Source organism: Mastomys coucha, unplaced genomic scaffold, assembly GCF_008632895.1.
Source record: "Mastomys coucha isolate ucsf_1 unplaced genomic scaffold, UCSF_Mcou_1 pScaffold3, whole genome shotgun sequence".
Lineage (NCBI taxonomy): Eukaryota > Metazoa > Chordata > Mammalia > Rodentia > Muridae > Mastomys > Mastomys coucha.
The window spans coordinates 67,805,441-67,820,732 of NW_022196909.1; the positions used below are offsets into that span (position 1 = coordinate 67,805,441).

Genomic DNA, 15,292 nt, shown 5'->3' on the forward strand with positions numbered 1-15,292 from the left:
TCCACCCTCCCCAGTCCACTTTCCAGGTTCCCCTCTCTCCCCCACTCCACCCTCCCCAGTCCACTTTACCTTCCAGGTCTTTCCCTCCCTCCCTTCCCAATTGTGCTTGCTTTCTTCTTTCTCCCAAGTGGGACTGAGGCGTCCTCACTTTGGCACTTAAGCTTGTTGATGTTTTTGAGTTCTGTGGCCTGTGTCTTGGGTATTCTGTACTTTTATGGAAAGTGGGATAATATCCACTTATTAGTGAGTACATACTAATAATATGTAGTGAGCATGTCCTTTTGGGTCTGAGTTACCTCATTCAGGATGATATTTTCTATTTCCATTGATTTGCCTGCAAAACTCAGGATGTCCTCATTCTTAATAGCTGAGTAATATTCCATTGTGTAAATTTACCTCATTTTCCATATCCACTCTTCTGTTGTGGGACATCTAGTTTTTTTACAGCTTCTGGCTCTCACAAGTAAGGCTGCTATGAACATAGTAGAACATGTGCCCATGTGGCATGGTGGGACATCTTTTGGGTATATTTCCAAGAGTGGTATAGCTGGGTCTTAGGGAGATCTATTTCGATTTTCTAAGGAATGCCCAGATTGATTTCCAGAGTGGTTGTACCCGTTTGCAATCCCACCAGCAAGGGAGGAGTGTTCCTCTTTCTCCACGTCCTCTCTAACATGTGTTGTAGCCTGAGGTTTTGATCTTAGCCATTCTGATTGGTGTAAGGTAGAATCTCAGGGTCGTTTTGATTTGTATTTCTCTGACCACTAAGAACTTTGAACATTTCTTTAGGTGCTTCTCAGCCATTCAAGATTCCTCAGTTGTGAATTCTCAGTCAAAAATAAATAAGTAAATGAAATAGAAAAATCTCAAATGGCAAGTGTCTAGAATAGAATATTTTATGCTTACTGAATTGTTTAACTTATCTAACTGTGATTTTTAGAATTATAATTTTAAAACAGTTTTCTGTTTCTATATTATTTTTTCCTTTTTTTTTTTTTTTTTTTTTTTTTTTTTTTTTTTTTTTTGAGACAGGTTTTCTCTGTATAGCCTTGGCTATCCTGGAACTCACTCTGCAGATCAGGCTGGCCTCGAACTCAGAAATCTGCCTGTCTCTACCTCTCAAGTGCTGGGATTAAAGGCGTGCGCCACCACCACCCAGCTTTTATTTTTTTCATTATTAAGATTATAACTATATAATTATTCCCTTCCATTTTCTCTCTCTAAATTCTCTCATACACTCCTCCTTATACTCTCTCAATTGTTTTGGTTTTTTTGTTTGTTTGTTTGTTTGTTTTGTTTTTGAAGACAGAGTTTTTCTGTGTAGCCCTGGGTGTCCTGGAACTCAATTTTATACCTCCCTTTTTAAAGCTGTTACATGTATATGCACTCTTAGATACATAAATACAATCTTCTTAGTCTGTATAACATTAAGTATGTGAGTGTATGTTTTCAGGGCCAACCATTTGGTGTTAAACTCTTTCTCCTACTCTTAGCATTGCTTAGTTGTCCATAGTTCTTTGTATAGAACTGAGGACTTACTCTCTTTCTCCCATTCACTTTGTCATGTCTATTGTTGTGGTCTTTGTTCTGCTCCTCGTTAGGCAGTCATGTTGGTGAAATCACTGACATTACTAGAACACCCAGTCTCACAGTAAACTCCCTAGTCCTCTGGCTCCTAGAATCTTTCTGTCCTCTCTTCTGCAATGATCCCTGAATTTTAGGTACAGGCATTATATTGTAGATGTATCCATTTGGACTGGCCTCCATAACTGCATTTTTATTGGTCATGTTTTTCTGCAATGACCTATGACTATTGCAAAGAATAGTTTCCTTGATGATGGGTGAGGACTATACTAATCTGTGCGTATAAGGGCACATTTTTAGAATGTAATTAGGGATTATGCTGGTCTAGTAAAGTGGCAGTTTATAAGTTCTCTTCTAAAATCCATGACTTCGCTAGCCCTGAGTAGTTGCCTAGGTCAATAAAATATTTTAAAGTGGTCTTTTGTTGTATTTTCATTGTAGAAAATAGCAGTATTATTCATAGTATTCTTTCCATTTTATTAACATAGATTTTTATAAATCCATAACAATATAATTGAGGTATAATATGCTAGACATATTTAAAACATTCCCCCTAGAGAAGATTACACTATGTCCTAAAATAGTTGTGGAATATCAAATTCTGTTTGATTATCATTTATATGTCCACAGTCCCTGCTCTCCCTACCACAGAGTGAAGTTTTGGGAGATCTTCTGAGTAAAGTAACATGGTCTAAGGTACTTAGACAATGAGACTTAGAAGGTAACTTAGTATCAGTCAATTATGAAATGGAGAGGGCTTTACCAAACAGCAGCAGCACCCATTTGTATGAAGCTGTTTATCATGTATGGTTTAAAGTATTACTCAGGGATGGGGTGTAGCTCAAGCAGTGGAGGGATTGCCTAGCATAGGAGAGGCACTTTCCACTTCAGCACAGGCAAAATAAATGATAGCTGAGTTTCACGGGAGGGATGTGTGTGCTCCTCACTGTTGCTGAGTAGGCATTTGTATTTCAACTTCTGCAACCATCAATCACTTTGACATGAAATTATGATATTTTGAACTGCAATGAATAAAAAATGATAGTTCTGATTTTAGAGGAACAATATATAATGTGCCTTTAATTTTCCTTTAAACTATCTTTTTTTTCTTTTCCTTTTAAACTTTCTTTTTCCCTTTAAACTATCACATCTTCAACTGTTCACATGTAGATCTGCATACTAGCTAAACTGAGACTTAGTTTTCAGTTCTAAGCCTGTCCTTTTCCCTTCATTCCAGGCTGGCTTCATGAGCTGGGAAAGAGACTGGAATCTCCATACTATGGCAACAACACACTGGGGGGCCCGTCCATCCGCAGTGCCTATATTGCGGCCCTGTATTTCACTCTCAGCAGCCTCACAAGCGTTGGATTTGGGAATGTGTCTGCTAACACAGATGCAGAGAAGATCTTCTCCATCTGCACCATGCTGATTGGAGGTAGGGAATCTTTTTCAGGAACACGAAAGGGAACTGGGTCTCCAGACGCCCTCTTACACTTTCCTCAGTTCTGAAACACAGTAGCAACAAATTGTTTGACACTGGAAGATTCTAGAAGCACTGGTTAGGAAATCAGTTTGGGTCACTTTAATGTACAGATAAATTAGGAGAGACCATGATAGTATTGATGAGTCTATCTTCTGGGCAGATGAAAGGCTAATTTGGGGAGAGCAAACGCTGTTTTTTAAAGTACGATTCATCTCTTGGGGATTCTCTGATTCTGGATTATAGTTGTATACTAGAAAGTTCAAACAAAGTTATTATTACCAAATTTTACTTATACTAATATAATGAACCTTGGATGCTTAGTGTTTCATTGGTTAACAAAATAATTAAACCTCAAAGAAATAAATAATTTTCATTTTTCATTGTTTTAAATGTTCCATCATCTGTACTGAAAGTTTTGGTGCAATACTTGGGTAATTCTTGAGACGGATCGGTGGGGTCGGCAGTACTCCTTTTAACCAATATGTTATTGCATCATTTTCCTTTATCCCAAGAAACACTTTCTGATAATCTTCTTTGAAAGTCTGAGTTTTGTCCAAGGCCCCTGGCACATATATAGCAGAGCTCTAACCTCAGTGGGAGAAGATATGCTTAAACTTGGAGAGATCTGGGGTCCCAGGGATGGGGGTGGCCTGGTAGGAGGAGGCACCCTCTTAGAGGCAAAGGGGAGGAAAAATGGGCTGAAGAACTGTGGGAGGAAGTAGTAATGACTGGAATGTAAATGCACAAAATATTTAAAAAGAAAAAGTCAGGGTTTTTACCCCACAAACATTTCTTTTGGCAGCTGATGTCCCTTCCTTCTGCCGGCAGGGGGCACCAGTGAGAGTCTGATGGGAAGGGAGAAGAGCAAGGCTCTGGTTGCTTTTGGCATGCAGGCTTTCCTTCAGAGAGACAGCAGCCCTCAGTATCAGGGGTAGCTTACACCTTTCCTTCAGAGAGACAGGGGTAGCTTACACCTTTCAGTCCCCAGGAACACCTAAGAGACTTCTGCTTTCTGGGAAGGCTACAATCCCATCAAGTCACAGCTACAGCTGTCTAGTGGCTCAGATCCAGAGGGGGAAGCACTCCCTTGAGAACACCCGGGACCTCCACACTTAAGCTTTACTGCTTTAGCCCTCTGCAGCCAGCAAAACCAGCTCCCTATAACTTGCTCTGCTGAAATACTTGGCATAATCTGATTCTTCAGAATTGATTACTCTTGCTGACACCTTTCCAATGATTTATCTAAAGCTTTGGGAATTAAAGTAACTTTACAAGCCCCTAACCAATAAGGGGCAAAGTTTGAACCCACTTAATTATTCCTCCTTTTGAAAATACAGAAGTAAGCTTTACAGAACAGCATACTGCCTGTCAAGAGCAGGTACAGGTCTGCACATCCCTCTGGATGAAGTAAGCATTCCTGATGAGTTAGTTTAGCATTGTATTTCCCAAAAGCATGCTTTGTTATATTGCTTTACTGTCCTCGACTGCAAATGTTGGTTAGCATGGTGGGAGACAAGATGTAGACACCATGTGGCTTGCATAGAGGTCTTCATCCACACAATAAAACCAGAGTCTAACACAACTTAAAGTTTGGATAGTACTAGCGCCAAGTCAAGTGAGGATGCCAAGAAGCAATAAGGGAGAAGAGCCAGCCTCTGCTGTCCTCCTTGGAAAGAGTTGCAGAAGCAGCATGCTGGGATGACAGCAATTTCACAGGCTCTTGGTAAATGCCAACTGCTAACAGCCTAGAGAGCAGAGAACAAGAATTCTCATTTCTAAAGAGCTACAACTTGTTAGAACCCATAGGGGCTGCTTCACACACAGTATTATAATTTACGTAATTCCCATGTTCCTCAACAGCCCATTTTTCTGCCTAACAAAATGACAAGTACTTTGCAAGTAAGCACATCTCTACTTATTTAATGTGGCCCATGTTTCTTCTCCTGATGGAAATGTGGTGAGATGTTCAATACAGAAGCCTGCTAATTTGGCCCTGTGAGAAAGCTCCTAGACAATTAGGCACTGTTGATCCACCTACCATATAAAGCAATCTTTGACCAGAAATTGTCAAAGCATCAGCTAAACCCTGCTCCTTGATGAACCTGGGAGCTAATATTGGTCACAAACCCAAAATATATGAGATATAATTTAATAATGTCACTTTGTTAATTCTTTGCTAAATATATTTTGAAGAAATTTCCTGTTGCAAAAGCAGTGTAGGACTGGCCTCAGGACTTGAGGTGACCTAGCAGCTAGTGGAAACAGTAGCAACATTGCTCTCATGCTAAAATAACCTAAGTGCCTTGCATTTCTTAAAGCTTTCCATTTGGATTTGAGGGAATAACTATATTATTATGAGATTTACACTGAGCTAAAAGAAATGATGTGTGAATTTTAGTATCTCCTAATTAACAAATTACTTGCACATCATTGAGAACTAATTATAAAAACTTACAATATAGAGCATTTTTATTCATGTAATTCTCATAGCACTATGAAAGAGAGATTATTAATATCCTATTTGACTAAAGGCCATAAAAGTCTAGTGAGTTTAAATGCTCACTAAGACCTGACAATTCTTTGTAAAGTATCCATGGTATTATATTCTAGGAATTAATTTTTTTACTTAAGTTTTATAAATACACACGATTTATTTTGAACAAGAAAAAAGATAAAAATTAAAATGTAATGTTTGCTATCCTGTGCACTTAAACCTAGGATATCTTATTAGGGATCCCTCATTCCACACAAAGCTGTGGGAGCTGGTAATGGTAGAGATAGTTACTGACAAGTAGGCAAGAGAAGTGTTAAAGGAAAAGAGAGACACAAAACTCGACATAATTACCTAAGTCAGAGACATTCGAATGCTGAATCAAGGTGAGCCAGCCTAGAGAAGAGACTCAAAACTACTTGCTCCAAAACCTCTTCAGAAGTTTCACATATTTTATAATTCGCAAATGGATAAAATTAAATTTTAAGGAACTGGAATGAAGGTTCCTCTGTTAAGAGAAACTTCTGTTTTTATAAAGGGACTGGGTTGATTCCTAGCATGCACATGGTGCCTCGCAACTGTCTATAATTCCAGTTCCAGGGGATCCAATGCCCTCTTCTGACCTCTGTGAGTACCAGACATGTATATGTACACAGACATGAAGAGCAGCAAAATACTCACACATATAAAATAAAAGTAAATAAATAAATCTAAAAAAGCCCATTTTAATACTCACACATATAGTCAATATAAAGTACATATAATTATGGAGTGTAAACATAACTTACATAGAGGAAGAATATTTTAAGCTAAGAAGTAAAAATTTTAAGCCAAATTATTCAAACTTTCATACCAAAAAAAGCCTACAAGAACCTTGAAAACATCCATTAAAAAAGTAATTCAAAGGATTTAGATAGCTGTTAGAGTTCATAAGTTAATAGTAAATCCAGTGTATAAAGATCAAACATATGTGCATCTATTAGTAACATATAATCACAAGGTGAAATGCAATGTAATACAGAAACTTCAAATATGTAGGAAAAAACTTATGTAGAATTCTGTAAAACTACACAGAAAATTACAAAGCACTAGTGAGGAATTTTACAAATGGTTTAACATTCCTGGAGGATACCCAAAGTGGTAAATTCAATGTTGTAATGATACCAGTTTTACCCAGTATGTGTATGTGATCTGTGTAACAGAAGTCAGAGCAGCTCTGTCTGTGTGCTTGAGAATGTACAGGTGTTTATAAAAAGATGTGGGAATCAGAACTGAAAGCAGCCAAAGTTAAGCACGAATAGACACAAAGTTAGAAGAATTGCATTCAAAGTACAATGTGTATTATTATGTTATAGTCATTGAGAAAATATGATGTTGGCTGAAGAGTCCAGAAAGCTGATGGCATAGGAAGGGGATTAGAAAAAAACATGGAAATCTACATGACCACTTCAGCTTTGACATGACTGATTCTAGACTATAATTCAAGGATGGTTCAGGGTCAGTAAATGTCACTGGGAAGCAGAAACAGATGCTTACTGTCAAGGCTGACAACTGGAGTCTAATCTTTGCAACTCACATGGAGGATGGAGAGAACTTGGCTTCTCCAAGTTGTCCTGTAACATTCACCTGTGTCCCATGGTATATTCATATGGTCATCCATAACTACATATACAAACAACTTACATACACACACATAAACACACATGTGCATACACACATATGCCTCAAATAAATAAATAAACAATGTTTTTTAAATTTTTATTGATTTTTTTGGTGCATTTCATATCATGCACCTCAGTCCCACTCAGCTCTCCATATCCTCATATCTATCTACCCTTTGCCCTTGAAACCTTCACCCCCCAAAAGAAAGGAAAAATCTGGCTAACAAACAAAACAAAGTGTAGAAAACATCTCATTGTAGAGGCTGTAATGTGTCATGCTGTGTCCCATAGTATACCCCTTAGTCCACACATCTTCACTTGCATATGTTCATTACACTGAGTCAATCATTGGTCTGGTCCAAGGTCTTTGGGTTCTGTTACATTATCAAAGTTGCATCCTCACCAGGACTCTTCCTGGTTATCCTGTTATTGCCTTGTTGTGTCTTGAGAATCCTGCAGCTTTGGATTAGGAAGACCAGCCCTTTCATGCATGCTAACAGTTAATAGATGATGTAAATGTTGTAATGTGCCAACTCAAAATCCTGGGTCTGGCCTTGGTAAATAGCTGAGCTAGTCAGCCTGTCAGCTTTCCCTCATCTGCACCATCAGGATGAACCAAGCTGCATGGAGGCCAGGGGTGGTAGGTTCTTGCTCTTGGACACCACAGACACCACTGGATACCTCAGAAGAGCTGAGAATGGAGTAGAAGCCCTCAGGGATGGCTCTGGCCTGGGTCAAAGAGAAAAGGGTTCTCTCCGGGAGGAGACTTTCTGGTTTGCTTGGAGGGCAGCTTGTCTTGGTGGAGACCATGGCTGAGAACACAGAGAGGTCTCCTGCAGGAGATTAGACATAGGTCTTTAGGGGAAGAACTGCCCCATAATTTATGGGAGTATACTCACCCGCAGACCTATTGGCCCATCAGCATTCTTCCATCAGGAGTGGGGGAGAGCTCCTCACATGGGACACCAGTGTGTTAGCTCTCTGCCAACAGGTCGGGTCAAGAGGAGAGAACCCATTCCAGCAGAGTCTCTCTGGGCTGAGCAGGATGGTGGGAGTCTGTCAAAGCGTCAGACTTGTTTATATAGGGTTGAGGAAGGAGGTGGAAACTTTTGGTGAGGTGAGAAGATATAGGGTGGCGGGGAAAGGTGACAGCGGGGGGTATGGGTGACTGACAGGGCCAATAAAGTTATTCTACATCAGTGGTAGCTAGGCAAAGGCAGGCTTAAACAGGTCGTGCTGAGTCACTCTAGTAAGGAAGTGAGCAAGACAGGTCTCTAAACTCTAGCAAAGGTTCAGGCTTCCTCACTAAGTCCCAACCAAGAGAATAAGTGAGTAAGAGAGAGAAGTGGGGACAAGCAACCCCTTTTAAGATGGGTTCAGCATACCTGGCTTTCCACAGGTAACTGTGGGGAGAGCATATCTGGCTGTTACCAGGTAACTATAGGGGTAGAGTCCAAATAGAATACCAGGGGCTTGGGATGTTGCCTTACATGACTGATGGCAACAGACTTATGGAACTGGGGCCTCGTATCAGGAGCCTAGTGTCTGGGAGTATGGCAAACTTTCTTCAGTTCCTTGTGGAGTTATCTGCTGGGTCTCCAGGGTTTTAACGTAGCTCAACCAGAGAAGAGGCTGCCTTTCACAGTCCCACACTCTAACACTGGTCCATCTAGGCCACCCAATGCCTATGGGGCAGGGGCCAGAGTCATGCCCTTGGGGCTGGCTCATGTACACCCAAGCCTCCAGAGGCAGCTCCACTGTGCTCCCCAGTTGAGGTTCAGCAGTCAGGGAAGGGCTGGGGTAGCTTTCTGCTTTCACATCCTCAGGGCTGGCTTGCCTGTGCCTTCCGTTTAAAGGCTAGCTCCACTGTGCCACTCAGGAAAGATGCAGGACTTTCTCTCCCAAATGCTACAACCAATGAGGGGCAGGGACAGCTCACCAGCCCTCACAACCCTGGGGCCAGCTCTCCTGACTCCCTCAGGTGGCAAGGGGCAAGTGCAGGTAAGAATATCACATCCTTGCCCAAGTCAACTCATGGCGGAGTGGTAGGACAAGCTCTCCCCTGCTCATGCCCTCAGGCAAGCTCTCCTCTGCCCATTCCACCAGGGCCAGCCCTGTCCATGAGACGAAGTGCAGGGTTCACTCTCCCTGAATGTCACTGACAGTGAGAGGTTAGGTCAGCTCTCAAGAGTGCCTCAGCCAGTGAGGAGTAGGGGTCAGTTTGCACAGCCCTTGAACACCTATGTGGTTGCAGGTGGCTGTGCAGATTAGGGATGCCCCCATCTATATTATTTAGTGATAATATAGGTCGTGGACAACAACTCTTGGTGTTGTATGACCACAGACCCAGATGTGGCCTCAGGTGGCAGGGCTGGCTACTCACAAAAGGTTATTCTTCTTCACCTGCATATTTCCAGTTCCACCTCTCTTTACAGTGCTCAAACTGTTCTGTTCCTCTTTCTCTCCTATCTGTCTACCACATACTTGAATACTATAGTAGCTCCCATACAGGCTGACCTCTGGATGACCTCCTCTACCCATGCTATGCACCATGGCAACAAACAGGCCTCAAGCTATCTATAGTCTACCTGTATAGTGACAGGTGGTGAGAAAAATCCTCCTGTGCTTTGTTTCATGTCAGCAGGTAGACCTCTGTGTGAATAATAATAATTAAATGTAAGTGTTGTTGGATCCAATGTATAAAGCTACTAAACAACATGAAAATTAATTGAAAAGAAGATTTTGAGATAAACATAAAGGAATAAGTAATAAAAGTGAGAGCATATTCTCATGAACCTGAATTCTACATGTTTCTAACATGTGACATGAATAACTCACTGTCTGTACAAATGATTGTAAACTGAACTGCAGTGTATCTCCTTATCTGAAGACATTGCTAAGAGCTTGAAGAGTAAACTACAAGCATTAAGGTATTTGCAAACATTTATCGTTCAAAAGGATGCTTTCTGCTATATTTTTAAAAGGTAAGGGAAAACTCTAAAACACATTTGAAAAACTTTTTCAAGAAAAGATTTTCAATATTTGAATATACAATAGGCATACAAAAACACTGCTCAGTGTCATTCATGTAGATATAAACTAACACCAGAAGCTGGTACCATGTTGCACTAAGGAGAACTGCATGCTTGAAAACACTATAGTCCTCTGAGCTTTGAGATAATCTATGCTTTGGCCTTCCTGTGCTGTTAACGGCATTTCTATCCAGTAAGCAGTAATGATATCAATATCCATCAAACATACATACACCTGTACTCAGTGAGCCAGTGATTTTATTCCTTGTATATAGCCAGTAGGAGCATTAGTATATGTATTTGTGACCCAGAATGCATTGTATAGATTATGTACATGTTTATGTGTGTGTATGTGTGTTCCTTGCATCTTGGTTTCTTGGGTTTTAATACATTGTCATTGACTTCATTACTTTATGCCAATGAATAAGAATACCATAGTGTCAAGATCCTGTGGAGGTACAGAAGTAGAGGAGAGAAGGAGTCATGGAGTGAGAGAAAGGGAGAGGGGGAGAGACAGAGAGAGATAGATACAGAGAGAGAGGGGGGAGGGAGGAGAGAGGGAGGGAGGGAGGGAGAGAGAGGGAGAGAGAGAGAGAGAGAGAGAGAGAGAGAGAGAGAGAGAGAGAGAAAGTACTTGAAGAAGAGTTATTTTCAGAATCTCCAGCAGGCATTAACAGGCTGATAGAAAAATGCCATTAGCAGGGTAAACAAGTAAATTTTAGAGTTATCTCACCGAGAACTATACCAGGATAAAGATGAACTATGTCCTGCAAGTGTATAAATGAATCACAAACTCAATTCTGAGCTGAGAATTCTAAGCTCTCAAATGAGTATACACTGTATGATTCTTTGTAGAGAAAATTCAAAGGTAGACCAGCATATTGGTTGCAACATGTGTGATTTGTGACTGTAGTCACCTTTGGTGAGAAGGGTGTTTCATGGTTTTAAAGACTACAAGCCTTCCAGGATGCCATTAATATCTGGGTTATTGATATGAAAGACTATGCCATATTTGTGATCACTTTGGGAAATCTCATTGAGTTATGTATTCAACATTGGGTGCATCTCTCTCTCTCTCTCTCTCTCTCTCTTTTTCTCTCTCTCTCTCTCTGTGTGTGTGTGTGTGTGTGTGTGTGTGTATGTGTGGTTGTGTGGTTGTGTTATTTTAGTTTTACTGGGTAAACTTAAGGCAGACAAGCTAAAAATAGTGTTGCTATCAAGTGAGAATGAGAAGGGAGCTGAGACAAATTCTTATTTTTTTATTAGGTTGTTTTTAATTTGTGTTAACAAAGTTGATTCAAGTCATTGGAGAAAGTCACATTGTCCAACATGTAGAAGATAACCACAAAGACATAATGAAAGCCATCTCAAATGTCTCCCATTTCCAAGGGAAGAGCCAGTGAACACAAATTTTTTAGCTCCTTGTTTAAAGTTAGAAAACTATAAAAAAGATACTACAGAATTGCAACTGCCTCATTTCGCTCAGATAAATATTCATAGCACATGGGAATGATGCCAAGCATGCTAGATGGCTGGGAGACAAAGATGACTCAGAACAAGTGCTGCCTTTCATGTACACAGTTTAGTGATAGATATGAGTGTTCAAGTAGATCACAGACCTAGTACCTGATTCTTTAAAACTGGCTTTCTGCCGGACGGTGGTGTCGCATGCCTTTAATCCCAGCACTTGGGAGGCAGAGGCAGGCGGATTTCTGAGTTCGAGGCCAGCCTGGTCTCCAGAGTGAGTTCCAGGACAGCCAGGGCTATACAGAGAAACCCTGTCTCGAAAAAAACCAAAAAAAAAACAAAACCAAAACTGGCTTTCTATTGTAATACACACTTTAAAAAAAAAAACCAAAACGATAGATACAAAAAATTGACCAAAATGGAGTTTTTCAGTAGATATATTTTCTAAAATAATTAATACAGCTATACATATCATTGTTGACACTAAATAATAAAGAGAGATAATCTTTCCTATCTTTGAATGTCTTTCTTTAAAACTTAGTACATAACTGCCTGAAGTCGACAGATAAGTTTGCTTCAGCCAATGGGCCACATGATGTTTCCTGGTGCAGATGGCTCATCATTGAGGCAAATCTAGTTCCGATGGAAAATGATTTTCACACTTCCTTTAAGCTTCCAACCCAAATTGAACCTAGATATAACCCTCTAAATTCAAGCCATTCTTAAGACATATTTGCAACATCTGAATTTATCTTTTAAGAAATTCTTTTCTGCTGCACATATGCGAGCATCTTCATCTTCATGAAGGTCTCCCAACTGTAGCAGGGGCTTACCCTGACTCTGTTGGCTGCCTGTGGATCCTATCCCCCTACCTGGGCTGTCTTGTTTGGCCTTGATTAGAGAGGATATACCTAGTTCTGCAGTTGGGTTGATACCCAGAGGGACCTCACTCTTCTCAGAGATGAAAGGAAGGAAGGGATGGAAGGAAGGACCATGTAAGAAGACTGGGAGGAGGTGTGATTGGGGTAGAAAATGAATAAATAAGTAAATTAATAGAAAAAAACACATCCCTCTAATTCTGACATCTACAACCCAGTATACAAGTTAATAGAAAATGGAAAATTCCAGGTCAGTAGGAGGTGGGAGGAAAGACAAGAACAAGGCTACCCAAAAGTTGAGTTCTGGTCTTCGTCTTTTCTATTAAAAGAAAGGAGCTCCTATGCAAACTCTACAGCCTCAGCACAAGAGATGTTACAGCTATTATCCAGCCATAATATTATGCATGGAAAAGCAATAGTGCCCAGGTTCAGGGAAGGACCTAGCATCATGGGAAGGGAAGGGAGAAAAGAGCAAAGGCAAAAGCCAAATTCAGGCTGTACTGTGGTTTTCTTTTCATCTGACGAGTTTATCTTTTCCTGAGATCATGATTGGAAAGCTCCTTTTGTAAAATTGGACAAAATACATTTTATACAAAACTCCTACACAAAGAAAAAGAGCCTTCAACATACTCAGCAGATCTAGCACTCAAGAATTTATATATGTGTGTGTGTGTGTGTGTGTGAGTGTATGTGTGTGTATGTGTGTGTGTATGTGTATGTGTGTGTATATGTGTGTGTAGGTGTGTGTGTGGGTACGTGTGTGTATGTGTGTGTGTCTGTGTATGTGTGTGTATGAGTGTGTGTGAGTGTGTGTGTGTCTGTGTGTGTGTATGTGTGTGTGTATGTGTGTGTATATGTGTGTGTAGGTGTGTGTGAGTGTGTGTGTATGTGTGTGTGTATGTGTGTGTCTGTGTGTGTATGTGTGTGTGTGTGTCTGTGTGTGTGTATGTGTATATGTCTGTGTGTATGTGTGTGTGTATGTGTGTGTGTCTGTGTGTGTGTGTACGTGTGTTTGTATGTGTGTGTGTCTGTGTGTGTGCGTCTGTGTGTGTATATATGTCTGTGTGTACGTGTGTGTGTATGTGTGTGTGTCTGTGTGTGTGTACGTGTGTGTGTCTGTGTGTGTGAGTGTGTGTGTGTGAGTGTGTGTGTGTGAGTGTGTGTGTGAGTGTGTGAGTGTGTGTGAGTGTGTGTGAGTGTGTGTGTGTATTTCTATGTGTGTGTATACATATATGTATATATACATATACACAGAATAAGCATCAATGAGAAAAGGCCTTCATTATATGAGAGACAAGGTTTTATTCTAACTTATTAATTTAGAGGTGGTTTCCTATGAAGAAATAAGACTTTGAAATTGTGGTGACTCAGACAGATGAGTTCTTTCCAACACTTATGAATGCTACAATTAATCCAGTAATTTATTTTATTGATAATGTACAATTAGGGTGCTAAATGGTCTGAACACACTACTTCTCTCAGTTTAAGTGCTTTACATATTATAATTAAGCAGAGCAAAGTTAAAATCATACACATAATTAAAAAAAGCAGTGTTAAAATAACTGAAATAGGCTTCTTCTCTGCACTCAATTTGTTCTCTGGCAGTAGACTGCTACACACAATTAAGGACAGCAGAGCTTCCAAGCCTTGCCCATAATCTTCGCAGAACCTGAGATCTATGTCTAATTTCTTTAACTTGGAGCATAATCAGTTCTTTCCTTCAGTAAAAGGTTTTTGTTTTCTTCTTTGATTGGTTATGTGTGTGTGTGTGTGTGTGTGTGTGTGTGTGTGTGTGTGTGTGTGTTTATTTTCCTTCAAGTAAAATATTTAGGCCTCTGAGCTGTTGGGCTTGTAAAATAACATAGAATGAAGTACCCTTAAGAAATATTCAATTTTAGTTTAATATTTTTGGACATGGAAGCACACTGCTTTTGTCCTCTTGTGTGTGCTTGCATGTGTCAGGCACCACTTGAATATTTTTGAATTCTTCATCAAGAAGTAATTTCTACCAAGAGTGATGTAACTTTTGAAGATCTAGCAGAAAAGCCTTAAAGCCTTTTCCCAGAGTCTTACTCTCTGAGTGCAATGACATTTGGAATACTTTACATTTTCAAGGGAAACGTTAACTACTATTGCTTTACACATATACAAGATGCTTCCACACAGATCAGGTTACTCATCTCAAAATTATAGCTTAGAACAGCCCAACAAGCAAGATAATAGCCTGACTACTTAACATATAAGGAAAACATGGCCATATAAAGAGATTTGTTGTAAGTTCTCACAATGAGGAAGAGGAAAGCAAGGGTTCAAACCTAGATTTGTCTGATTCTGAAGCCTCTATTGTCTGTGCAGTATTATATTACCTCCTGGAGATGGGTTCCAAATTTAATTCTATCAAAGTAACTTCTACATATAAGATATTGGTTTTTTTATTAGATATTTTCTTTATTTACGTGTAAATTTCTCCTTTCCCAGTTTCCCCTCCAAAAAAAAAAAAAAAAGAAAGAAAAGAAACAAACAAAAACAACAAAAACAAACCCCTGTTGCCTCCCCCTTCCCCATGCCTGCCACGCCACCCTCTCCCACTTATTGGCCCTGGCATTCGCCTACACTGGGGTACAGAAACTTCACAGGGCTGAGGTCCTCTCCTCCTATTGATGATCGAATTTGCAATCCTCTACCATACACATGCT

General features: G+C 40.1%; 1 protein-coding gene across 19 annotated transcripts in view; it reads left to right on the top strand.

The window, feature by feature from the left end:
* Positions 1-15,292, top strand: part of Kcnh8 (potassium voltage-gated channel subfamily H member 8) — a 413,545-nt gene that overhangs the window by 293,584 nt on the left and 104,669 nt on the right. For all 19 annotated transcript variants that reach the window (XR_004112587.1, XR_004112585.1, XR_004112584.1 and 16 more), the window contains one exon: positions 2,822-3,019. Coding sequence is in view for 3 of the 19 variants with exons in the window: in XM_031348795.1 (XP_031204655.1) it covers positions 2,822-3,019 (198 nt within the window). In the remaining 16 variants the exon portion in view is untranslated. The remainder of the gene's footprint in view (positions 1-2,821; positions 3,020-15,292) is intronic.